Here is a 27,548-nt window from a genome sequence, read left to right as displayed (position 1 = left end):
TCATGGTGTACATATACCACAATTGATTAATCCATTCGTGGATAGATGGGTACTTGGGCTTTTTCCATGACTTAGCAATTATGAATTGGGCTGCAATAAACTGAGTCACACTTTCAAATTCTGTCTGTGCAACCTTGGGTAAGTCACCTAACTTCAGTGATCCCATCTGGAAATGTGCTAATCATACCCGACCTTGCCAGGCTGCAATCTTACACGTGAAGCAACTAGCTCAGTGCCACAGTAGAGATGCGCTCAGGCAGTGAGGAACGTGATCCCTCTAATAGGGGGATTTCGTGCCAGTCTTCCTGCTCCCCTTCCTAGCCTAGAGCTTTTCTTAGATCATCCTGCATTAAGAACATTCCACTTTGTTTCTGATTCCAGGGAAACCACGTGGCCATCTGCTATGTTGGTGACCAAGCAGCAGCCTGGGTTAGAAAGCCGACTGCGCTACAGGAAATCCAGCTGGTGAGGCCCTGCCCCGGGGAGTAACCTAGCTGTGCTGCTCTCTGCCTCTCATCTGCCAGTTCCCTGTTCTCAAGGAGCAATGGTGGGAGGCTGCTTCCTTTAACTGGGCCTGCCTCTCTAACCCCCACGAGAGCACAGGCTTTGGACCTCAGACCCTGTCCCCTGGCCCAGCCATGTAAAGCCTGGGATCCCTCCAACCTCTGCTTTTTTTTTTTTTGCTTTAATTCTTCCCAGCTTTAATTCTGGCCCTTTATTCTCTGCGTCTGTGATGGCTGCTACTCTACCTTGAACCTGGATCTTGAGGGAGTCAGATTTATGGGGTCGGACTTCTTGTTCTGTGTGTACAGTCTGTTATGGCCCCCTCGCTGGCATACACAGCCATAAGCAAGGAAGCAGGAATGAGTCTATTACCGTGATGTGGTTTTAGTCATGATTAAGGTTAGATTTTGGTCATCCCTCTGGTTTATTTGCTGGAGGCAGACTTCCCAGGTTTATCTCCCCGCTCTGCCACCTACAAGTTACATGATCTTCCACAAATTACATTACCTATTGGACCCCAGTTGCCTTCTCTGTAAAACGAAAGCAGTAAGTGTTCTCATTGCACAAGATCTTTGCAAGAATTAACTGAAAATATGTAAAACACTCAGCACTGTCCTTGACACGAAGACACTGTCTATACACAAGCTATTGTGACCATTATTATTTCCAGATGTGTGAATTAAGGCACGAGAACATTGTTTACTTCTTTGGTATTTGCGCAGAATCACCTAACATCTGCATCATCAACCAGTATTGCAAAAAAGGAAGTCTTAAGGTAAGCAAAATAGTCACTCTTACCTCAGCTAATAAAGGCCCTTATCAATGCTTTCTCCTGTTCATCCAGGGACTGTTTCTCTCTGGTCTAATTGTGAGACTTGAATTATCTTGTGGAACCACCTGCTTTTAGGGATCAAATTACATGGGGGAGTTGCCCAGTGTCTAGTTTCTTTTCTTCTGGTGGAAACTGTCTGAGCTTGGTTTCCTCTCCTAAGATGTCACTCTTGAATTACGTTCCTAGGCCCATCCTATGGATGGTCTGTAAACAACAGCTTAATGTCAGGAATGAGGAAGTGTTTGTAAAACGCCAAACTACTTACTTTCTCAATATTGAGTCAGGCTGTGGTATCTCCTGGGAAGATTTCTAGTTACTAGGTTTAGTGGGGAGTTTATTTTGCCTCACATTGTATTGGTTCCGGCTGAGAATATCGGGTATATTGGAGTCAGATCTGCTCCCTATATGAAGCTCACTGTTTTTAGGTTGAGTTGCTGGTGATATATATATATTTTTTATTCATGGTACTTTCATTTTTTTTATTATATTGTGTTAAGTCTAATTAATAAAGCAAGTGTTTGCTTAAAGTGTAATCCCAAATTTTAATTCATTAATGTTAAAACACAAAGTATCAGACTATTGCAAATTAAAACTCTATGTCATTCTCTTTAGGTTAGCGATTCTCTATTTTCTGCATGTCTGAGACTCACTTGAGACTTGTTTAAAGTGCCCAACCCTGTATCTCCCTCGCAAAGATGCTAATTAGATGGTTCCAGGGTAGAAACTTGGAATCTGCATTTTTAATGACCTTTCTACATGACAGGATTCAGGCAGAAGTAGTTAGGGGGTGCTCAAACCTTTCACTGAGAGAGTCTAAAGTCGGCCTCGGTTTGCATTTCTCTGATGATTAAAGATGATGAGCATTTTTTCATATGTCTGTAGGTCACACGCCTCTCTTCTTCAGAGAAGTTTCTCTTCAAGTCCCTTGTCCAGCCTGCGATGGGATCACTTGTTCTTTTCTTTTCTTTTTTTTTATTGTTGGGGATTCATTGAGGGTACAATAAGCCAGGTTACACTGATTACATTTGTTAGGTAAAGTCCCTCTTGCAATCATGTCTTGCCCCCATAAAGTGTGACACACACCAAGGACCCCCCCCAATCCCTCTTTCTGCTTTCCCCCCCCATAACCTTAATTGTCATTAATTGTCCTCATATCAAAATTGAGTACATAGGATTCATGCTTCTCCATTCTTGTGATGCTTTACTAAGAATAACGTCTTCCACTTCCATCCAGGTTAATACGAAGGATGTGAAGTATCCATTTTTTTAATAGCTGAATAGTATTCCATGGTGTACATATACCACAGCTTGTTAATCTGTTCCTGGGTTGATGGGCATTTAGGCTGTTTCCACACTTTGGCGATTGTAAATTGAGCTGCAATAAACAGTCTAGTACAAGTGTCCTTATAATAAAAGGATTTTTTTCCTTCTGGGTAGATGCCCAGTAATGGGATTGCAGGATCAAATGGGAGGTCTAGCTTGAGTGCTTTGAGGTTTCTCCATACTTCCTTCCAGAAAGGTTGTAGTAGTTTGTAGTCCCACCAGCAGTGTAAAAGTGTTCCCTTCTCTCCACATCCACGCCAGCATCTGCAGTTTTGAGATTTTGTGATGTGGGCCATTCTCAGTGGGGTTAGATGATATCTCAGGGTTATTTTGATTTGCATTTCTCTAATATCTAGAGATGATGAACATTTTTTCATGTGTTTGTTAGCCATTCGTCTGTCATCTTTACAGAAGGTTCTATTCATGTCTCTTGCCCATTGATATATGGGATTGTTGGCTTTTTTCATGTGGATTAATTTGAGTTCTGTATAGATCCTAGTTATCAAGCTTTTGTCTGATTGAAAATATGCAAATATCCTTTCCCACTGTGTAGGTTGTCTCTTTGCTTTGGTTATTGTCTCCTTAGCTGTACAGAAGCTTTTCAGTTTAATGAAGTCCATTTGTTTATTTTTTTTGTTGTTGCAATGCCATGGCAGTCTTCTTCATGAAGTCTTTCCCCAGGCCAATATCTTACAGTGTTTTTCCTATGCTTTCTTTGAGGACTTTTATTGTTTCATGCCTTAAGTTTAAGTCCTTTATCCATCTTGAATCAATTTTTGTGAGTGGGGAAAGGTGTGGGTCCAGTTTCAGTCTTTTACATGTAGACATCCAGTTCTCCCAACACCATTTATTGAATAGGGAGTCTTTCCCCCAAGGTATGTTCTTGTTTGGTTTATCGAAGATTAGGTGGTTGTAAGATGTTAGTTTCATTTCTTGGTTTTCATTTCGATTCCAAGTGCCTATGTCTCTGTTTTTGTGCCAGTACCATGCTGTCTTGACCACTATGGCTTTGTAGTACAGACTAAAATCTGGTATGCTGATGCCCCCAGCTTTATTTTTATTACTAAGAACTGCCTTAGCTATACGGGGTTTTTTCCGGTTCCATACAAAACGCAGAATCATTTTCTCCAAATCTTGAAAGTATGATGTTGCTATTTTGATAGGAATGGCATTGAATAGGTAGATTGCTTTGGGAAGTATAGACATTTTAACAATGTTGATTCTTCCCATCCATGAGCATGGTATGTTCTTCCATTTGTTAATATCCTCTGCTATTTCCTTTCTGAGGATTTCGTAGTTTTCTTTATAGAGGTCCTTCACCTCCTTCGTTAGGTATATTCCTAGGTATTTCATTTTCTTTGAAACTATGGTGAAGGGAGTTGTGTCCTTAATTAGCTTCTCATCTTGACTATTATTGGTGTATACAAAGGGTACTGACTTGTGGACATTGATTTTATATCCTGAAACATTACTGTGGGTGGGTAAATGGAATATTGACAAAAAGAAGAGAGGCACAGAAAGAGGGAGACAGAGCAATATAGGTATACAGTAGGGTACTTTGACACAACCTTTAAAAAAAACCACCTTCTGGGGGTGCACAGTTGGGTGGGTCCCTTGAGGTCAGCAGCTCTTTGATAACCTGATCAGACACAGTACCCCACCTCCACTTAGTAGAGAGGAAAGACAAAAATGCTATAAATCAAACCAAAACAAGCAAGCAGAAAACTTTATGAGATAAAATTGGGTGAAAAACCAAGTAATAGCGGTAGAAACACTAGCAAAAATGAAGTTCTAGTTATTAAAAAAGGCACCAATGGGAAATTATAATTAAACTAGAAAAATTGAGAAAGAAAAAAGATCTGTACGGAAAAGGTTGAAATTAAAAAACAAAACAATGTCAACAACATCAAAATAAACAAAAAAATAACCAAACCAACCAACCAAACAAACAAACAAAAAAAAAACACAAAAAAACAGTAAAAACAAAACACAACCAAAAACAAAGCAGTATTTATATGTTGTTGAATATTGTCTGGGCAATACGTGGTCTTCTGGGGTATGAGATGTTAATCACAGTTCCGATAAGACTGGAGGCTGCTGATTTCTCAAACCCCAGCAGGTAGACACCCTAAATCTCTCTTCAGCCCACTTACAAGGCACTTTGAACTTGTAAACTTGCTGAGCAGAAGCTGCAAGGCGGCTCATACCCCACCCTTAGGCTACTTGGTCACTGGGTTACCAGCTCCCACCCGATTCTAGCTCTGAGACCCTGAGGGCGGAGCTTGCTGGGGCAGATGGCTCACAATGGCTCCCTGTGGCCCACAGCCAAATACTATTAGCTCCGTTTGGCTCAGCTGCTCAGACTGGGGCCCTAGACAACAGCCAAAGTTCTCCGCATTCCGGCTCAGGCTCTCCCCAAGGCAGTTCAACTGAGTGCCAAGTCCAAAGACACCAAAACAGTTCACAGGTAAGGCCTTTCTGGTTTGCGGTCTCACTGCTACTGAACTTACAGTTGCGGGCGGGTTTAGACCGATTGAACACACGTGACCACTTGCTGGTTTTCCACTGTTTTATTCCTCCTCTTGGGGTCCAGAAGTCTCTCGCTGACTCCCTGTATCCTCATAGGAGTGATGATAGGCAGATCCCACCAGCCAGAGATGCCTGGAGTCCTATCTCCCCAGACTTACGGTACCCAGATGCAAGGCAGCTGTTACTCAGCCGCCATCTTGCTCTCCTCCCCGCTGGTGATATTTTGAATAATCATGTTTTTCTGGATGTTTTGAGAAGCTCTGATCATGAAATGGATTGGATATTCAAAATCTCATTTGCATGTGACATAGTCAGTGTGAGTATAACATCAACCTAATTGAAGAATAAATATGATAGTGTTTTTGAGTTGGTGTATGTCTTGAATGAAACTGAGCTGTAATCTTTCCTGAAAATTCTAGCCATCTTCAGATCTCTTCTTCAAACTGATTCCAGCTCTAAAAACTACCTTGTCGATCAGATTTTTATATTCTTTTCTTCTTTCCTGATTACAACAAATATAGAGAGAAGAAAATATTTTACACTAAAGTTGGAATAGATGATAGGCTTACCTGATCAGGAAAGAGCAGAGTATTTACATTTTAGGGTAGAACTTTTAATGTAATCTAATTTCTAGACCGTAAATACTAGAACATAAGTGGAGCTGGGCAGCGGGGTTCCTAATACCCATTCTTGCTCCTTCGTCCCTCATTCCTTTCCCCAGAAAATGGGGATCACGCCACAGTAACCACAAAGCTGCTGACTTAAGAGGTGGGCTAGGGCTGCAGATTTGAGGTTTATTAGCAGGCAGACTCTTTACTTTGGGCACATGGAGTTGTGGTGGCTGCAAAGAAAAGAGGAAAAAATAATATAATAATAATAGCTAAAGTATTATAGGACCTACTTTGGGCCAAGAACTTTCTAGTACTTTATTAATGTTTTTAACTATCATGAAAAATAATGTAAGGTAGATGTATTATTACTTCTCTTTCATGGGTAAGAACATGAAGAGCAGAAAGCTCAGATAACTTGTCCAAAGTCTCACAGCCACTATGTAGCAGAGGTAGGATTCAAACCTAAGTGTTTTGTGTCTTATACCCTTACCCACAATGCCATGTTGCTTCTTAGTAGGAAGAAGTAGAGATCGCTTTTGTGTTTTGCAATAGGGAGAAGTCAATCTCATGTCTAGAAGCCCATTCAGGGATGTCAGGGCAATTGAGAAGGAGGTGGAGGGAAGCCAGTTCCTATCACCATGAAGGTTGGGGGGATTCTGGAAAGTAGTAGCTAGATCTGAGACCAGGATGATGCATTGTCTCAAAGCACCACCACCTAGGCGTGCAGCGGGCAATGAGGGAGGGAGACGGCAGGAGAGGCCAGAATCCTAAGCCTGCTTTCTTCCGCCTGGGCTAAACCCAGATGTTACTTCTAAGCTTGCTGCTGATATTTTTCACATCAGAAAGGACCAAATCAATGACCTGGGAGTGGGTCTTGGTCTATATGTGAGCAGCACATCCGCAGCAGGGTCAGGGCTGGTTGTCAACTATCATTGTCCAAACATCAGCCAGCAGACACCTGCCTGGAAGAGCCCAGGCATGGTGAGGGCTACAGGGGTGAGTCATAATCTCTGCCCTCCTGGAGTATTGGCCCCTGGCCTATTGAGCTGGCTTTGCCAGACCACTTCCACCTCTGGACCTCTGCCTCCATGTAGGGAGAATGAAGAGCTTTCCACCCTCAAGGATTTTGTTGTTCTTTGTTTCTAGGGAGCTGAGTCTCATGGCCTTGTGAGTCTTTCTTTTCCTAGGCTTTAGTGGGAAACCAGCATACTGTTACCGAGCAAGGCTGACAAACAGAAATCTCTCTGTGCCAACCCTGGGCCACCATCACTGTTATTATTTCATTAGAAGTTTATTAAGCATCTGTTAAGGGTTTACCCAGCTCTGGTCACTTCTGTAGGAAAATGAGGATTTATTTCTAGCTCTGAATGGCTTAAAAATCTAGCTAGAGAAAAAGAAAACGAAACAGTCTGAAATATGTCTATATAAAGTTCCTTAGGCGGCAGAGGGATGACCTCACATGGTGTCCTGTCTCCCTCCCTTCCCGCCAAGCCCAGAGAACTGCTCTGAGCTCAGATTATGTGTCTCCTTCCCCCAGAAAAACAGCTAACATTGCATGTGAAGAACAAGCTAGTAAGTGTGTACTCACCAACACGAACAACTCACAGGTTTGGTCTTTTCAGTGTGGACAATTGGTTTTCAAAAAGCATTAACTCAAAGGTTTTTCTGGAGAAATGCTGGGCAGGTGAGCATGGCCCCTTTAAGGGGAAAATCTCCCTGGTGGTCATCACCTGTTCTAGGTCACTGAGTCTTTGTCCTACTCCATACTAGGAGAAGAGAGGGCAGCTTGTCATCTCGCGATGGTGGGATCACTGCCTCCTGCAATGCAACGTGCACAGTGTGTGCTCGTGTAAGGAATTCATCCATGATAGGCACAGGTAGGTACTTGGAGGCTGATTTACTCTGCCAACATTCCTTGAAGGGGACTGGGAGGAACAGAAAATGTACTGTCACCTCTTAGAGTCTTGCCCTGGGCTTGGGCACTGAGCCGTCCTCTGCGGGTCAGACTGTGCTTTTGGCTGTCACATCCCATCCATAAAAACAAGTCTTCTCTCTAAGTCTATTTGACGAGCACTGCTGCTATGCCAGGTTAGGAGAGAGATTCTGAGATGCTGGAGACTTTCCAAGTTAACAAACATAATCTGAGCACTTAATTGGAGTCAGACCCAATTCCGGGCCTGGTGGCACAGAGAAGTGAAACTCCTTGTCATATCCCTAGGTAGCTCAACCCTTAGCGTCAGGATGGGCCTTCCTTTCTAAGTAAGAGAAGTCCTGAGGAATGAAAAGGATGAAAGATAGTTTGACATAGAAACTGGGGATTTTGAAGCCTGACTCTACTGCTTAATGGCCAGGTGACCTCAACCCCCTGAGCCTTAGTTTTCCTGTATATGAAGATAAAGATGACATCAGTACTCACCTCATAGCGTTGTGCGAAGACTGAAGTATGTAAAATGTCTAGTTCTATGCCTACCCATATTGTTATTAATATTGTTAGTATTATTAGTAATAACAGGATTATTATTAATACAATTATAGATAACTCCATTACTAGTACTAAAAGAAGTACATTTTCTTATTTTAATTCCTCCAACAAGCCTATAGGTTAAGTCTGCTCTGTCCAACTAAGATAGCCTTGGCCACGTGTAGCTGCTGGGCACTGGTCTCCCTATCCAGTCCAGATGGGGATGTGCTTTGTCAAGTTTATACCAAATGTTTTAGACTTAGTAAAAAACAAAAGGAAAATAAATTTCCAACATTATATATATATGTGTGTGTATGTGTGTATATATATATACATATATTATTATTTTTTTTTTTTGAGACAGAGTCTCACTATGTCACCCTGGATAGAGTGCTGTGGTGTCGCAGCTCACAGCAACCTCAAACTCTTGGGCTTAAGTGAGTCTCTTGCCTCAGCCTCCCAAGTAGCTGGGACTACAGGCACCCACCACAACACCCACTATTTTTTGGTTGTAGTTGTCATTGTTCTTTGGTAGGCCTGGGCTGGATTCAAACCTGCCAGCTCCAGTGTATGTGGCTAGGGCCCTAGTTGGTGAACTACAGGCGCTGAGCCCGAGTAATATTTTTATGTTGATTACATGTTGGAAATGGTAAGATTTCTGAACACATTGAGTAAAATATATTATTAAAATTAATTTCTTTTTTTTTTTGAGACAGAGTCTCAAGCTGTTGCCTGCGTAGGGTGCCATGGCATCATCATAGCTCACAGCTACCTCCAACTCTTGGCTCAAGCTATCCTCTTGCCTCAGTTTTTTCTATTTTTAGTAGAGATGAGGTCTCACTTTTTGCTCAGGCTAGTCTTGAACCCACCAGCCTCGGCATATGTGGCCAGCGCTCTACTCATTGAGCTATGGGTGCCGAGCCTTAAAATTAATTTCGACTGTTTAGCTTTTTTAACACAGCTATTAAAACATTTAAAAATGTGACTTGCTTTATGTTTCTATTGGACATTGATTTTAATTATAAATTAATTCCATTATTAATTTTTTAATAATTTGAAATATTAATATATAGTCCATTTTTGACAGGAGAAAAGTGAGGCTTAGCTAGACGAAGTCACCTGCCCAACTGGTGAGAGGCAGATTCAGATTTGTAGCCAGCTTAAAGGTTTTTCTTCACTGCTGTACTTGTCTCTACTGAGTATCGGAGAGCACAGATGTTGGGAGCCAGAGGTAGGAGCCCCACTGGCCACCTGGGAATTTCTAGTAGGGCAAGAAACATTGCTAGCAGACAGGTGGTGGGACTGTCAAGAGAGCACAAAACCTGATTCATAAATCATGAGTCCTCTCATGGTTCTATTTGCTCTCTGACAATATGTGTCAAGATCGTGCCTTTCCATTGGGATAGAAAATAGCGACACCCATGCCATCTCTTGGAGAGGACTACACACCTAGGATTCTGGGCATCCCTGAGAGTGTCATTTTGCCCTAATGGCCTGAGCTCCAGTGACATCTCAGAATGTAAAATAGCTCATGCCTGAGGTGGACCTGGTACTAGCAAAGGCAGGAGGAAAGAGAGGACTCTGTGTGTGTCAGGGACAGTCCTGCTGAACGGAGAGGTGTCTGTGAGATCAGAGACCTGGGTTATACACTGGTCTCACCAGATTTCAAGCTGGGACCACAGCCTGTTGGCGCCTTGCTGGAGAAATCCCAGAGGCCGCCTTAGCCCAGCCCCTCTGGGTCTGGTTGGATGGGCTGCAGTTCCAAAATGAGATTTGCATTTACCATCTCTAAAATCAACATGTCACGCTGATAATGGCAGCTGGGGCAGCGGTGAGACGGGGTGGGGTGGATGTGAATCTGGGGCAGCGGGTGAGATGGGGTGGCGTGGATGTGTATCTGCTCTCCTGCAGCTTTCCTTATTGCTTTCTGTATTTCTGATGCAATCTTGGCCTCAGGGCTCTGGCTCAAGTGGGATAGTGACTCAGCCAATCAGCACAGCGGGATGAAGAGGTGGGTCGCTGAGCTGGTGCACAAGAGGCCCAAAGCCCCTGTTTCTGGGAACAGTAGTCCTCTCAGGATGCCCTCCTCACTTTCCCCTCTCTGTGACCAGTGCCTCCCAGTCCCATGCCCACGCATGACTTCACTGCCCCTTCTCAGCTGGGTTGGAGATTCACTGGAACCAGTCAGGCTGTGGTGGTGTAATCATGCCAGAGAATAAAGAATGCCGTGACCCACCCTCCTTCCTCCTCCCACACCATCCTCCACTGTCACCCAGGGCACAGAAAACAGTGAAGTCTTTTGGTCTGGAAGAAGCTGGGCTTTAGAAGCAACCCAATCCAGGTTTATATCCCAGCTCAGGCTCTGATTTCTTGGGATCAATTTAAAACCCATAATTTCCTTATTGTGAAATGGACAATGAGAATACGAGCCTGTTTCAGAAAAGGTTAAACTCAATAATTTGTATAAAGTATTTTGCACAGTGCACAGTACAGAGTAAGAACCCCCCAAAGATTTCTTGTTATTTATTTGCACACCACAGACACATCGCAGTGTGGATGTCCATGTCACCATGTGGCTAAAAAGAAGTTCTCAGCATTTCTCACTCTCTGCAGGTCCCAGGCTTCTTCCATTCACAAAGGGACATCAGGGCAGTCGGTCAGGGCACCGACTGGGAATCAGACTACAGAAGACTGAGTGCAGCTCATCCCTGGCCAGCTGTGTGACCCGAGGCAGGTTCATTTCTTTGTTCTCCTTTTTCTCACCAGGAAAATGAGGTTGATGGTAACAGCATCTACTCCTATAGGGTCACAAGGTGGGATTAAATGACTTAGTTTAAGTCAGGGAGTTAGGTTGGGACCTGATGTGAGGTTAGAATTATCAACTTAAAAATAAAAATTTAATAAGAGCCTTGACAGAAGCTCTGTTATTTTTCACTCTTGCTTTGAAAGCTCTTGGCTGAGGCAGCTCAGGTTACCTAGGGAGACACAGGCCAAGGGCTTGCTGCGAGCCCTGGGCCTGGGAAATGCTGCGGCTCTCAAACTAACTGTTTTGTAAATGAACCATTCATAGATTCATATGACAGATACAGAGAGCTTTCATGTCAGTACCTAAAAGTCCAAGAAACTGGAAATGTGTAATAAATATTATTTAAATGCCTTCTCTGTGAAGCCGGCAAGGAAGAGAAAAACCAACCAATTGGTTTGGTCCCACCTGCTGGCACTGTCATGGTTTACCCTGAAAAGCATTCGGCCCTTTCCTCTTCACCTTCACTTCACTTCTTCTAGATCTGCCTTTGGAAATTTCTCAGGGATAAAAAAATTTGTTTCTCATGTTTGAATAGGATGGTTCTCATTTTCCAAAGTAATTTCTTCTACCTGTTCTCTGCAAATATTTCTTTTCTTTCTCAACTCCAGGCCTTTCTTCAAGCCCCTTCCTGCCCTTCCAGGCCCCCATCTCTCTGCTATGCGAGAATCAGCCCTGCCTGATGACTCAGCATCTTTGGAAAGTATTCCTGGACGCAGCACCCTTGCCTCTGATCACGTTCCTGCTTCTGTCCTTTGCACCTGTGCTTGGCTCGTACCATAGTAATCTGTAGCTAATATAGGTGCTTCTGTCTGGGCCCAGGCATTGTGTTTTGTTTTTTGTTTTTAAGGTCCCCATGTGATTCTCAGGTGCAGCTAAGGCTAGGAACAACTGACCAGGACAGGTCTTGTCAGACTGCGTGTGCACAAGAATTGCCTGGGATTCTTGTCCTGATCCAGTAGGTCTGGGGTGGGGCCCGAGGGTCTGTCAAGTTCCCACATGATGCTGCTGGGCCCAGGCCATCCCCTGAGCAGCAGGGGTCTAGATAGTCCCATCTCACAGATGGAAATTCAAGGCCCAGTGAGGTGAAGTGAATTGCTTGAAGAGACTGAGGAATGAAGCCAGATTTATACTTGTGTGTTCTGACTAGATCTTTCTGCCCTCCTCGTGAATAATAATAATAGGATGGAACTCCTGAGAACATACTGGATGCCACAAGAATTTTTCAGTATTCTTCATTTTTCCTGAGAAGTGCATGTAATAGTTTATAATTTATAATGTGTAGGTAATAAAGTAATATGTGTAATTTCTTAGTGTTGTTTCTATATACTGATCTCTAAGATATTTATGCATTTATCCTATGTGTGTAATGTTTTCATTCTAACTTGCACTGGGTATTTGCTTTGTTTTCACTTGCATTATCACATGTAATCTCTGCAACCACACTGTGAGTAAGCATTTTTCTCACTTCCGTTTTGGTAAGAAGTATGAGGCTTACAGGGATAAAGTAACTTGGCCTCTGCTGAGTGGGAGAGCTGGGGTGTGAACTCAGGAACCTGACCCTTAGGAGGTATTTGTTTTAAACCGTCCTTGCCTTGTTGGGCTCACAAGGACGAGCCGGAAATACTAGTTTTCTCCATTTTGAGTGTCCCTGCTCAGGTTGACTCTGAGACAAGAGGCTGTGCTGGTGGCTCTTGCACGGATGAACAGAGAGATGGGCACGTGCCCTGCCCTGGATCTGTGTTTCTGGCCTCCTGTCCCTCTGCCTTGGTACCCGCCAATAGTGTCACTGGCATGTGGTCTGCCTCACCTGCTCCTTGTCCCCCCTGCAGGGCATGCTGTTTCTCCACGGGAGCCCCCGGGGGTCCCATGGCAACCTGAAGCCTTCCAATTGCCTGGTGGACGGGAGGATGCAGGTGAAGCTGACGGGATTTGGGCTGTGGGAACTCAAGTACGGCCAGATGCTCAGAACCTTCGATGAGAAAACTACCGACCCCTCAGGTAGTCAATAGCAGATCTTACCTTCAGTAGCTGTCGGAGGGGGTCAGGGATCCTTGCCCATCTTTCTCTCCGATGCTCACTTGGCTGGGTACCCACAGATAGGTCTTGCCCTGGAGCCCATGGGGTGATGTCTGGGTAAGAGACTGGTTCTCGTCCCAGCGCGGCTGGGCCACCTGCCACAGCCTTTGCCCTCTTTTCAGTCTTCTGTGATCCCTAGTGTCCTCGCCTTACATTCTCCGTGTAGAACGTAAGCTCTGCCAGACACGTTAGAGATAACTGAGTTCCAGAGTTCTGTGTCTTCTTGGTGGCCTCTCCCATACAATAGAATCAGAATATCTGAAGATCGAAGATAGGGACTTGACATCAGATTTTATTTTATTTTACTTATTTATTTTTTGAGACCAGGTCTTGCTCTGTTGCCCAGGCTGAAGTGATCCTCCCACCTCAGCCTCCCAAGTAGCTGGGATCACAGGTATGCACCACTGCACCTGGCTAATTAATTTTTTTTTTCTTTGTAGAATTGGGATTCATTGTGTTTACCAGACTGGTCTTGAACTCTTGGCCTCAAGTGATAAGAGTTCTGCCTACCTTAGCTTCCCAAAGTGCTGGGATTGTAGGTGTGAGCCACCCCACTGGCAGTATTGTTGTCAAAATGCTCCCACGTGATTCTGATGTGCGTCTCAAGATAAGCCCCACTGTCTCAAGTCCAACCCTCTTTTACATATGAGCAAATTGGGGCTTGGTGATCCTTCCTACTTGTCCAAAGTTACTTGAATGCCTTTGAGTCTCATCTTCTCCTTTTTAGCCTGATGCTCCCAGCCATGACTCCCATCCTTGCTGGGTCAAGATGTCATCAGAGGTTCTCTGTGTAAATGTGGGGAGCTTTCTCTACCAGGTCATAGGCTGGGGTCTTAGAGAAAGACTTGGGCGAAACTTTGAAGACCTGCCAGTGGTCATTCCTGGTTCCCCATGCTCTAATGTGTGTGTGTGTGTAGTTCATGATTATAAGCTATAATCATACATGTAAGCCCATAGACATCACTGCAGAATAGAAGGTAGCTATATAAGATATTCAGAATAGATAAAGCCATAGAGACAGAAGCAGACTGGTGATTGCCAAGGGCTGGGGTAGAGATCAGAGAGAAACTACTCAATGGATTAGAACTTTACTTGGGTGGGATGGAAATATTTTAGAACTAGGTAGAGGTGGTGGTTGCACAGCGTTGTGAATGTGCTAAAAGCTACTAAATCATTCACTTTAAAATGGTTAATTTTACATAGTGTACATTTTATATTGTGTACATCATACTTCAATGAATTATTTTTTAAAAATATAGGCAATGCAGAAAAGAAAAAGGTACTTGAAAACCACCTGTAATTCCACAGTTCTCAGTAAACCACTCAGCACATTGGTGCATGTCCTTCCTGGGGGTTTTCTCCGTGTTCCCGCACACAGACCCCTACCTGCTCTTCGTCAGACACCATCAGGGCTGATGGCATCTTTCCTTCCTCCTGTGGCCCCCCAAGAATGAAGGGGTGACTTTTCTTGTCTCTCCCAGCAGCGTTCTCACTTCATGTGGACATCTCTTTGCTCTGCAGAGCTCTACTGGACGGCCCCAGAGCTGCTGCGGCTCCCAGAGACACCCTGGTCGGGCACCCCCAAAGGAGACGTTTACAGCTTCGCCATTCTGATGCGGGAGCTGACACACCACCCTGGCCATGGGTCCTTTGACGACCTCCAGGAGGCACCAGCTGGTAAAGGGGGACAGTTGGCTTTTGGCAGTTGTCATGTGAACTGGCTTTGAGATGTTTGTTTTTATTGTTTGACTCCTTTACAATCTATTTATTCCATTGTCACATTTTCATTTTAAAATTTATTTTCTTGTTTTTCTTTTAATTAGAAAATAAATTGCATTTTGGTAACCCCCCAAATCAAGGGACTCAGAATCAGATAACTTATTGTATTACAATATAGCCAGAGTGACCTTATTAGGAAAAGAGCCAGATTATATCACTTCTCTACTCAAAATCCTTCCCTGGCTTCCCCATCGGGGAGGTGAAAACTGGGCCCCTCCTGTGGCCTGTAAACCACCTAAGCTGTGTCTGGCCATGTGAGTTTCCTAGGGCTGCCATGACAACTAGCACAAACATGGTGGCTTCAAACAACAGAAATTTATTCTCTTATAGTTCTGGAGGCCAGAAGTCCAAAATCAAGGTGCTAGGAAGGCTCAGCTCTCTCCAGAAACTCCAGACCAAAGTCCATGCTTTGCCAGTTCTAGCTTCTGGTGGCCACCCCAGCACTCCCAGGCTTGTGGCCACATGGCCCAGTCTCCTGCTCTATCTTCATCTACGTTGCTTTTCTGTGTTCTTTATCTTCTGTGTGTCTCCTCTAAGGACGCTTGTCATTGGATTTGGGGCCCATCTGAATAATCCAAAATGATCTCCTCAACCCCAAATCCTTAACTTAATAATATTAGTATGTCCCTTTTACATCCCTTTTTTCAAATAAGGTAACATTCACAGATTCTGGGGACGAGGACGTGGACATACAGTAAAACGTCTATGAGTTGATCACTCAACAAACTGGCCAACAGTGGAGGTGGTCACCACAAGGAGCTAGACCGACCATCCTGAGACTGCATGTGGTACACGTCTGTTCTATGAAAATCAGGTCAACTTAAGGAGGTGGTCAACTGTGGAAGTTTTACTGTATTTGTTTGGGGTCCACTATTCAGCCCACTATACTGTCTTAATGCCATCTCCACAGTTCACTCCTTTCAGTTGTACTGGCCAGTTTTATATGCTCCAACATGCCGGACACATTCCTACCCCAGCCCCTTTGCACAGGCTGTTGCCTCCTCCTGGATGTCTTTCCCCTCATATTCCTATATACACATTTGCCTTATTCTTTCTTTAAAGACTGCAAAATTTTTCATTGTAGGGACATGCCACACGCTGCTCATTAATACACATTTAGGCTGTTTCCTATTATTTGCTATTACAGATTGCTGCAATGAGCAGCCTTGTTTTTCACAACACAGCTGAATGTCTCTTCTTGAGAATTTCTAGCTATAACATTGAAGAGATCCGTATATTTTAAATATATTTGAAATTCTTGATGAATACTACTCAATTGTCCCCTTACAAAGGATATATTCAGACTTGGTTCTGCTGGGTTTTTGCTCTTAACAAATGCTGATGCCTGGACCACAGCGCGTCTTTACAAGATCCTACAGGAGCCTAACACGCAGCAGCTTGGGAGAGAACTCTCATGGGTGAGACAAACCCGTCTACCTTTCTCTCTTGATTTTGTTCCTTTTCTTGCCTTGCCTATCATTTCCAGCCCATCCGCAGCAACCTGTATCTTGAGTCTCAGCTTTAGCTTATTACCCATTCCCTGGAGATGTCGTAAGTTAGGCACCTCTGTGACTATATGCAGATGCTTTGAAACAGGTTCCAGTTTCTAATTTATGGCTAAATGAAGCAGAGGTGAGACTAATCTAAAAAGGGTGACTCAAAATCCAAGTGCATCTGACTTCCAAACCAAACAAATGTACACATATTTCCAGACTGAGCCTGGGAAGGAGCCTACCTACAATCCCTAAGCCTCACTACCATCGGATTATGCCAGTTGGGGTCTGCCGGGGTGGGGGATAAGGGAAGACTGCAGACAATCAACAAATTTTACGAAATTAAATGAGAACCAGTCACATGGGAGTATATGTCCACTAGATTGCCACTAGGAATAGGACAAACATGCTCCTTCCGTTAACTCCTCATGAAGTTTTCATCTCCCTGTAAACAGACGTGGTACTGGGAACTGAATAAATATTGACTCTTTGCACCTGCCAGACCAATGGTTCTCAAATTTGAGAAAATATCAGGTTCACCTGGAGGCTGATTCAAGCATAGAACTGTGGGGTCCCACCCTCGGGTTTCTGCAGCCATAGGTCTGAGAACGTGTCCCTCTGTCAGTTTCCCAGGTGACACTTATGAGCCACAGTTTGAGAAGCCCTGGGCTTGTCCACATGTCCGTGAAGCAGCAGCAGAGGCCTCACCTGGGAACTTGACAGAAATGCACGTTTTTAAGTCTCACTCCAGACCTGCTTCATGGGTAACTGTGGGGGGTGGGCCCAGAAATCCGTGTTTCAGCAAGTCCCCGGGCAGTCCTGACACACATGGACAAGACAGTGAACAAATGTGCTACCCTGGCGAGTAGACGTCAAGGTTATGGGATGGAAGCAGCTGGCTACACAGTAAGAGATAGGACACACGTGTTCTCTGAGGGCAGACTCATCGTTAGAACTTAGAAAGTTTTTAATCATTTTATTGGTTCTTTCCCGGCATTTCTTAGAGCTAAACAAAGGAGAGCAGAAGGTACCATAGTAATTCTTCAGTTACTCCTTTTGGAACCACTGTTGTCCCAGCGGACTTCATTTCCCAGAGTACTTTTTTTTTAGGTCCGCTAACCTTTGTCAGAAGGCCAACAGTCCTGGGGAACAGCGAGAGCAGCTTCTCCATGACTGTTCTGTTCTTCCACCTCCAAAACCACAGTTTTACTCCTGGAAGTTCAAAGCAAAAACCCCTATCTTAAACAATAATAATCAGTGTAACCCATGACTCATAGTAAACAATAACCGGCATAACCCATGACTCAAAACAACATTTCTAATTCTAAAGTTAATCTCCTAAATTGATAGCCCTAAATTACTCAAGATACACACCTCTAGGCCAAAGCTGGGTCCATGAAACAACAAGAATGGGAGACATGAGGTGAAGGTCGCCTAGGACCTAGACCAGCCAGACCAGTCAGACCAGCTGTGTCCTGTCAGCCCTCCCCTGACTGCAGAGTACTGTTTTTCTTTTTATTGTTTGGGATTCACTGAGGGTACAAAGAATTAGGTTACACTGATTGCATTTGTTAGATAAGGTCCCTCTTATAATTGTGTCCCGTCCCCAAGAGCTATGCCGTACACATGACTCCCATCCCCCTCCCTCTTCTCCTTCCCCTACCCACCCCCTTGAATTAGCTCATCTGCTGCCCTCATATTAGAGTAGAGTACACTGGATTCTTGCTTCCCACTCTAGTGATGCATAGTACTTTTTCATGTACGTTCTTTCAGAATGTTTTTAGGCATTTAAAATGTACATTTAAACAGGAGCATATTTTAAATACTTTTTGTTAACTATTTTTTGTGTGATATTAACTAACAGCTGTATTTTATTCAGATTTTCTTAATTTCTGCCTAACTTCTTTCTGTCCCAAGATCCCATCCAGGTGCTGCCTTACATTTAGTCATCCTGTCTCTGTAAACTTCTCTGGGAAAATTTCTCAGAGGGAAATTGTCATCCTCGTCGTCACATCACATCGAGGGCACACGCCATCCATGTGACTGTCACAGTGGATGTTGACCCTGATTACCTGGCGGAGGACCTGTGTGTCCGTTTTGCCACTGTAAAGTCACTCTTGATTTCCCTCCATACCATGCTCCACAGCAGAAGTCCCCCGAAGCCTACGCCTACAGGGTGGGGTGTGAGGCTCCCATCCCTGAGGAGAGACTGCCTGCGGGAAGTTATTTGACATTCTTCCCTCTGGGAGATTTGTCTACTCTGCCTATGTATTTATTTCTTTGATTATTTATTCATATCACTATGGTCTCATGGATGCTTATTTGATATGTTGAGTTATGATCTAATAGTACTTTTTTTATTTTGTTGCTCAAATAACCGGTTCTAAGGGCATTCAATTTCAACTGGCCTCTGTCTCTTTGACATACGGCCATCACTGTGGTGGTTTGCTGAGTCTTGTCTTCCATTACTTCTTAATTTCTGGTATGATAAGATGCTCCAGGCTCATCTTGCATATCCTCTGCCCCAGGGCTAGATGCAGCTGACTCTTCTGGCTCCTTTTGTTGAAGAATACTATTAGAAAACAAGCCCATCGATCCACGAATGGATTAATAAATTGTGGTATATGTATACCATGGAATACTATGCAGCCTTAAAGAAAGATGGAGACTTTACCTCTTTCATGTTTACATGGATGGAGCTGGAACATATTCTTCTTAGTAAAGTATCCCAAGAATGGAAGAAAAAGTATCCAATGTACTCAGCCCTACTATGAAACTAATTTGGGACTCTCACATGAAAGCTATAACCCAGCTACAACTTAACAATAGGGGGAAGTGGGAAAGGGGGTGGGTGGGTAGAGGGAGGGGAATCGGTGGGATCACACCTGTGGTGCATATTACAGGGGTATTTGCGAAACTTGGTAAATGTAGAATGTAAATGTTTTGGCACAGTAACTGAGATAACGCCGGAAAGGCTATGTTAACCACTGTGATAAAAATGTGTCAAATGGTTTATGAAGTGAGTGTATGATGCCCCATAATCATATCATTGTATACAGTTATGATTTAATAAAAAAAAAAAAAAAAGAAAACAAGAACTGACCCTGGGTATGCTCAGTACGCCTGAGGTGGTGTTGCAAGGAACTACACGTGTTTACTAACCCACAGGCATACGCATGTCAATAATTACATTCATGCATGCACGCACACATATATCTACATCTCTATTAAACTAATCCAATTTATTGCCAACCTGGTTCAGTTAGCCTCTCCCTTACTTCTCTTTACCCACTATCTCCAACAGGAGGATCCTGGCTCACCACCATCCTGCACCTGTTTATTTTATTTATTTATTTCCCCCCATCCACCACCATCCATTTACTTACTTGCTCAGTCCCGGTATATATATTACAGTGGTTTCAGACTTGTTAACTTGCGTGCCCCAACTAGAGTACATGATTATAAACAGCTTTTTTGTTGTTGTTTTCCAGAAACAGGGTCTTGTTCTTTCACCCTGGCTAGAATGCACTGGTGTCATTATGGCTCACTGTAGCCTCGAACTCCTAGGCTCCAATATCCTCCTGCCTCAGCCTCCCAAGTAGCTGGGACAACAGGTGTGAGCCACTGCACCTGCTACGAGTAATTGTTCCTTTTGTCATTACTCTTATATTCTCTGCTCATTCCACTTATGATGTAGGTTAGCACCTTTTTCCATTTGTCCCCTTCATTAGGTCAAACATTTGTAACACGGTCAGAGTCTGTTGTCAACTGTTGGAGTTCTATCTCAGGGTTGTCTCATTTCCTAACTGATAGTTTTAAAGTTTGCATCCTTAAGGTTTACCCTTTGTGCTATAAAGCTCTGTGGCGTACGGCAGACTTAAGAGTCGTGTATCCACCACTGTGGTATCATACAGAATACTTTCCCCATGCTAAAATCAGTCCCCGCACTTTATCTATTTGACCCTCTCTCCTCCCCAAACTCTTGGCAACCTCTGATCTATTTTCTGTCTGGATGATTTTGCCTTTTCTAGAATGTCATGTAAACAGAATCAAGCTCTTCAGACTTGTCTCTCTAACTTAGTAATATGCATTTAAGATTCATCCATGGTATAGCATCCACAGTATTTTTATATCAAAACATGTCTACATTCTCAAAATATTATTTGTTACAACATCTGGTTAAGCAGGATCTTTAATAAATATCAGTAGAAGCCAATGAGGAAATGAAAGTAGGTTCATAAAATTGGACAGAGAAACAGGACCTGATGGTAACATTTATTATTTGTTACAATGGCTTCTCTGTAACATTATATGGAATGCAAAATTATGTATAGCACCCTTTGGGGATTTCCAGCCCAAAGTGCTTATACATCTCTGAAATCACATGGAGGTATGATGTGTTGCCTCAAGAAAAGTTCTATTTTAAAACCTCAGTTTAAAAACAGATTAATTAGGAAGGCTCCTCCATGTTGTATGTTAGACTGTTTCATTTTCTAAGAGCATTCAGAATAATTTTGTTACAAAATCCAGACATCTTTGGAGTATCAATATATCCTATTTATTTTAAAATGTAGTTTATAAACTTAACAGCTTGATTACCACCTAAAGTCAAGTCTAGTAAAGCTCAGACATTGGTCAAAATGAATTTCAGGAATCATCAACAGGATCAAAGACCCCACAGCATCGTTCCACTGCGACCTTCCCTGTTGGAGGAGAAGAGCGATGAAAAGATTGTGGCCATGGTGGTGGCATGCTGGGCTGAATCTCCAGAGAATAGGCCCACTTTTCTGTCCATCAAGAAAACTTTAGGAGAAGCCAGTCCCAAAGGGTGAGTTAGATGCGTAACAGACATTTCTCTTAGTCATTTAACCATTAGAATTTTAAAATTTATGGCTGTGATTGGTTCTGTGGGACGCATTACCTTCATTTCTCCCTCCCTCCTTTCCTTCATCGTATGCTCGGTGCCTGCCACATGCAAAGCCTTGTGCTACTTGCTGGTTAAAGTGAAGTGCAAAATTCTCCCTTTATTTTGTACATATCACAAAAATGGATTTGATATTACTAATTCTACTGCCTTCTTTGTCCATTCCAGACATCATTAAACAATCCAGGCCCAGGGAGTTTTGGTATCAAATCAGCAGAATCGGCTTCAAATCAGCATTCCCAGGGTCATGACTAACAAGGGGGATTAAAAATTATTTACCACCCTTGGAGTAGATATAATTTAAAACATACATGCAAGATCAGATGATGGTGTGTGGCTGGATTTATCTCTAGATTCTCTATTCTATTCCAAAGATCTATGTCTCTATTTTTGTGCCAGTACCATGCTGTTTTAATCACTGTAGATTTGCAGTATAACCTGAAATCTGGCAACATGATGCCTCTAGATTTGTTTTTATTTCTAAGAATTGTACTGGCAGTTCATATTTTTTTCTGATTTCATATGAAAGGAAGTGGTATTTTTTCAAGTTCTTTAAAGTATGACATTGGTACTTTGATGGGGACTGCATTAAATCTGTAGTTTGTTTTGAGTAGTATGGACATTTTAACACTATTGATTTTTCCCAAACATGAGCATGGTATGTTCTTCCATTTGTTAACATCTTCTATTTCTATTCTCAAGGTTTCATAGTTCTCTTTATAGAGATCTTTCACAGCCTTTGTTAGGTATATTCCCAGGTATTTCATCTTCTTTGGCACTACTTTAAAAGGAATAGAGTCTTTGATTTTATCTCAGCTTGACTGTTGTTGGTATATATGAAGGTTACTGATTTGTGGGTATTGATTTCGTATCCCGAGACACTACTATATTCCTTGATCACATCTAAGAGCTTTATGGTTGAGTCTCTGAGATTTTTCAGATGTAAGACCATGTCATCTGCAAAGAGCAAGAGTTTGGCCTCCTTTGTTCCCATTTGAATACTCTTGATCTCCTTCTCTTGCATGATTGTGATGACTAGGACTTCCAGTACTATGTTGAATAGCAGTGGTAATAATGGGACTCCTTATTTAGTTCCAGATCTGAGTGGAAATGCTTTCAGTTTTACTACATTCAATATGATCTTTGATAAGCCAAACAAAAACCTGCACTGGGGAAAAGAATCCCTATTTTACAAATAGTGCTGGGAGAACTGGTTAGTTACTTGTAGAAGACTGAAACTGGACCCACACCTCTCACCATTGACAAAAATTGATTCTCCCTGGATAAAATATTTAAATTTAAGACACGAAACAATAAAAATTCTAGAAGACAGTGCAGGGAAAATGCTTGAAAATATTGGCCTGGGAAAATATTTTATGAGGAAGACCTCCCTGGCTATTGTAGCAACACCAAAAACAAATAACTGGAATTTGGTCAAGCTACAAAGCTTCTGCACAGCTAAGGGTACTAAAACCAAAGGAAGCAGACAGCCTGAAGAATTTTTGACCGTTATGAATCTGACAAAGGTCTGATTACTAGAGTCTATAGAGAACTCAAATTAATCAATAAGAAAAGAGCAAACAACCCCATTTCTATGTGGGCAAGAGACTTGAACAGGAACTTCTCTGAAGACGACAGATGAATGGCCAACAAACTTGTGAAAAAATGCTCATCATCTTTAATCATCGAAGAAATGCAAACCAACACCACTTTGAGATATCTCCTAACTCCACTAAGATTAGCCCACATCACAGTGATGCTGACATGGATGTGGAGAGAAGGGAACACTTCTACACTACTGGTGGGATTGCAAACTAATACCTTTATGGAAAGAAGTATGAAGAATTTTCAAAGAACTAAAAGTTAACCTTCCATGTGATCCTGCAAGCCCATTATTAGGTATCTATCTACCCAGGAGAACAAAAATCATTTTTACCACAAAGACATTTGAAACAGAATGGTTATTGCTGCTCAATTCATAGTTACCAAGTGGTGGAAGCAACCCAAACGTCCATCAACCCATGAATGGATTAACAAATTGCGGTGTATATATATACCATGAAATACTATTCAGCCATAGAAAGATGGAGACTAGGGCGGCGCCTGTGGCTCAGTGAGTAGGGCGCCGGCCCCATATGCCGAGGGTGGTGGGTTCAAACCCAGCCCCGGCCAAACTGCAGCAAAAAAATAGCCGGGCGTTGTGGCGGGCGCCTGTAGTCCCAGCTGCTCGGGAGGCTGAGGCAAGAGAATCGCGTAAGCCCAAGAGTTAGAGGTTGCTGTGAGCCGTGTGACGCCACGGCACTCTACCCGAGGGTGGTACAGTGAGACTCTGTCTCTACAAAAAAAAAAAAAAAAAAGATGGAGACTTTATACCTTTTATGTTTACGAGATGGAGTTGGAATACATTCTTCTTACTAAAGTATCTCAAGAATGGAAAAACATATCCAATGTACTCAATATGAAACCAATATATAAATACTTACACATTCATATGAATGATAAGACACAAATACAGTCTAGCAAGGGAGAGAGGTGAAGGGGGGAGGGCAATTGGTGGGAGGACAGAGGACATTTGGTGAAATCTCACCTAATGTGCACAATGTGAGGGTAATTAGCACCTCTCCTGGGTGAGGGGCTCTCCTGCAACTTGAATTTTATCTTGGAAGTGAAAACAATCTATCCTAAAATCTTGTTCCCTCATGCTAGTTTGAAATTAAAAAAAATCATGCATCCCTTTCAATCAACTTTCTCAATGGTAGCTTCCTTCACACCAGGATAATTGTTTCATTTTTTGACAAATGAGCATCTGAAGACACCACCATGTTGGTGTTTACATGTGAGCATCTGAAGACACTGCCATGTTAGTATTGACATATGAGCATCTGAAGACACCACCATGTCAGTGTTGACATATGAGCATCTGAAGACACCGCCATGTCAGTGTTGACATATGAGCATCTGAAGACACCGCCATGTCAGTGTTGACATATGAGCATCTGAAGACACCGCCATGTCAGTGTTGACATATGAGCATCTGAGGACACCGCCATGTCAGTGTTGACATATGAGCATCTGAAGACACCGGCATGTTAGTGTTGACCTATGAGCATCTGAAGACACCGCCATGTCAGTGTTGACTTGTGAGCATCTGAAGACACCGCCATGCCAGTGTTGACATATGAGCATCTGAAGACACTGCCATGTCAGTGTTGACATGTGAGCATCTGAAGACACCACCATGTCAGTGTTGACTTGTGAGCATCTGAAGACACCGCCATGTCAGTGTTGACACGTGAGCATCTGAGGACACCACCATGTCAGTGTTGACATATGAGCATCTGAAGACACCACCATGTCAGTGTTGACATATGAGCATCTGAAGACACCGCCATGTCAGTGTTGACATATGAGCATCTGAGGACACCGCCATGTCAGTGTTGACATATGAGCATCTGAAGACACCGGCATGTTAGTGTTGACCTATGAGCATCTGAAGACACCGCCATGTCAGTGTTGACACGTGAGCATCTGAAGACACCGCCATGCCAGTGTTGACATATGAGCATCTGAAGACACTGCCATGTCAGTGTTGACATGTGAGCATCTGAAGACACCACCATGTCAGTGTTGACTTGTGAGCATCTGAAGACACCGCCATGTCAGTGTTGACATGTGAGCATCTGAGGACACCGCCATGTCAGTGTTGACATATGAGCACCTGAAGACACCACCATGCCAGTGTTGACATGTGAGCATCTGAAGACACCGCCATGTCAGTGTTGACATATGAGCATCTGAAGACACCGCCATGTCAGTGTTGACACGTGAGCATCTGAAGACACCGCCATGTCAGTGTTGACACGTGAGTATCTGAAGACACCGCCATGTCAGTGTTGACACGTGAGCATCTGAAGACACCGCCATGTCAGTGTTGACATGTGAGCATCTGAAGACACCGCCATGTCAGTGTTGACATGTGAGCATCTGAAGACACTGCCATGTTAGTTTTGACATGTGAGCATCTGAAGACACCACCATGTCAGTGTTGACATGTGAGCATCTGAAGACACCACCATGTTAGTGTTGACATGTAAGCATCTGAAGACACCACCATCTTATTTTTGACATGTGAGCATCTGAAGACACCGGCATATCAGTGTTGACATGTGAGCATCTGAAGACACCACCATGTTAGTGTTGACATGTAAGCATCTGAAGACACCGCCATGTTAGTGTTGACATATGAGCATCTGAAGACACCGCCATGTTAGTGTTGACATATGAGCATCTGAAGACACCACCATGTTAGTGTTGACATGTAAGCATCTGAAGACACCACCATCTTATTTTTGACATGTGAGCATCTGAAGACACCGGCATATCAGTGTTGACATGTGAGCATCTGAAGACACCACCATGTTAGTGTTGACATGTAAGCATCTGAAGACACCGCCATGTTAGTGTTGACATATGAGCATCTGAAGACACCGCCATGTTAGTGTTGACATATGAGCATCTGAAGACACCGCCATGTTAGTGTTGTGTTGGTAGAAATAGTCCCCAGGCTGAGAATCAGGTACCTACTCCTGATGCGGCCACTTAGCTATGCATTGTTTGTTGTTTGTTTTTTAGAGACAGAGTCTTACTGTGTCATCCTTGGTAGAATACCATGGTTTCACAGCTCACAGCAACCTCCAGCTCTTGGGCTCAGGTGATTCTGTTGCCTCAGCCTCCCGAGTAGCTGGGACTACAGGCGCCCGCCACAACACCTGGCTATTTTTTGTTGCAGTTTGGCTGTGGCCGGGTTTGAACCTACCACCCTCGGTATATGGGGCCAGTGCCCTACTCACTGAGCCTCAGGCACTGCCCTTAGCTATGCATTCTTAACAAAACAGCCCCCTATTCTATGAATTTTCCAGATCATAGTTTTGAACAATTTAAAACTTTTTAGTATTACTTTTAAAATTGACGAGTGAAATACTGTTTATATTATGATGTACAATGTGATGTTTTGATTGATGTATACTTTGTGGAATGTAAAGCAAGCTAAAACAAAAACTACAAGATCTGAAAAGTATCCCTTCCATTGGACAAGAATGACTGTCATCAAATCTGCATTTTCAGTGGGATGGGGAATGTTGGAGAGGTGGGAGAAGGGGAGTTAAGGCCACCATTTGCAGGTGCCAGACACCGTCCTGGGTACTTTGCACACATTACCTCACTAAAATCCTCAGATGAACTGATGAGGTAGGTATTATTATCTCTATTTTCTAGATAAGTCAATAGAGGCTATGGGACATGAAGGGTGCAGTTGGAGTTCACAGAGGTGGTGAAGGGCAGGCTCTGTCCTGCCATATGGCCTCACTACCACTGTCATTTCCCTGCTGTCCATTGGCAGGCCTTCAGTAGGAAACCTTAAGGGTGAGACATGGCTTCTTGGAATGTGTAGTTGCAAAGTTGTGTTCCACTGTGGCCCTAGGTTCTTGGAATAAGATATTAATGTCTGGGTTCTTTTTTAAAGCCATATGAGCATACTGGACAGCGTGGTGAGCAAGCTGGAAGTGTATGCCAGTCACCTGGAGGAAGCGGTGGCAGAGAGGACAAGCCATCTGATGGCAGAGAAGAGGAAGGTGGAGAAGTTTCTGTCCACCATGTTGCCCAGGTATTCTAAAGCATTGGGAACCTCCATAAAGAAGTCCAAGGAGCGGCCCCACATGGAGGGATCATTGCCATGGTTCTTTCCCTAAGAGGATGCCATAGTCTTCTAATAAGGGGTCTAGCATTTTGTGTGTAATTTGGTACAGCCTGTAAAGGGAAACAGAAGCAATCCCCCTGGCCCTGCCCTGAATCCATTGGGAATAAAGAGAATGTTAAGTAGGTCTTTAACTTGGAAGTGGATACTGCAATAGGAGAGAAGCCACTAGATGGCGCTCTAGATCCACGAGTCCGACTAGGCGTTACCTATGCGCCTATGACATTTCAGATGTCAAGACCAAAACCTGGTCCAATATGGACCCATGATTTCAGATGAAAACATTGTTTCATTTTCAGCTTTGTTTTCACCTATGCATGTTCTCAACACTTGGTAGATGCGTTTGCTGCCAAAATTCTTGTGCACTTCTTGGTGTGTCCTGACGAAAGAAACAGATGAAGGGATTTTCAATGTGAGATTTGTTGATTGTCATCAACGTATTAATAGGTGGATTGGTG

At 43.3% G+C, this 27,548-nt stretch overlaps 1 protein-coding gene across 1 annotated transcript in view; it reads left to right on the top strand.

Annotated features, from left to right (window-relative positions):
• Window positions 1–27,548, top strand: part of LOC128581133 (guanylate cyclase 2G-like) — a 61,325-nt gene that overhangs the window by 25,533 nt on the left and 8,244 nt on the right. The window contains 8 exon segments of the mRNA XM_053583518.1: window positions 382–465; window positions 1,175–1,278; window positions 5,432–5,504; window positions 12,896–13,064; window positions 14,664–14,819; window positions 18,401–18,590; window positions 21,066–21,242; window positions 26,860–27,000. Of these exon segments, the coding sequence (XP_053439493.1) occupies window positions 382–465; window positions 1,175–1,278; window positions 5,432–5,504; window positions 12,896–13,064; window positions 14,664–14,819; window positions 18,401–18,590; window positions 21,066–21,242; window positions 26,860–27,000 (1,094 nt within the window).

This window comes from Nycticebus coucang, chromosome 3 (genome assembly GCF_027406575.1).
Source record: "Nycticebus coucang isolate mNycCou1 chromosome 3, mNycCou1.pri, whole genome shotgun sequence".
Lineage (NCBI taxonomy): Eukaryota > Metazoa > Chordata > Mammalia > Primates > Lorisidae > Nycticebus > Nycticebus coucang.
The sequence above is the reverse complement of the archived record's forward strand: the minus strand, read 5'-3'. Positions and strand labels throughout refer to the sequence as shown.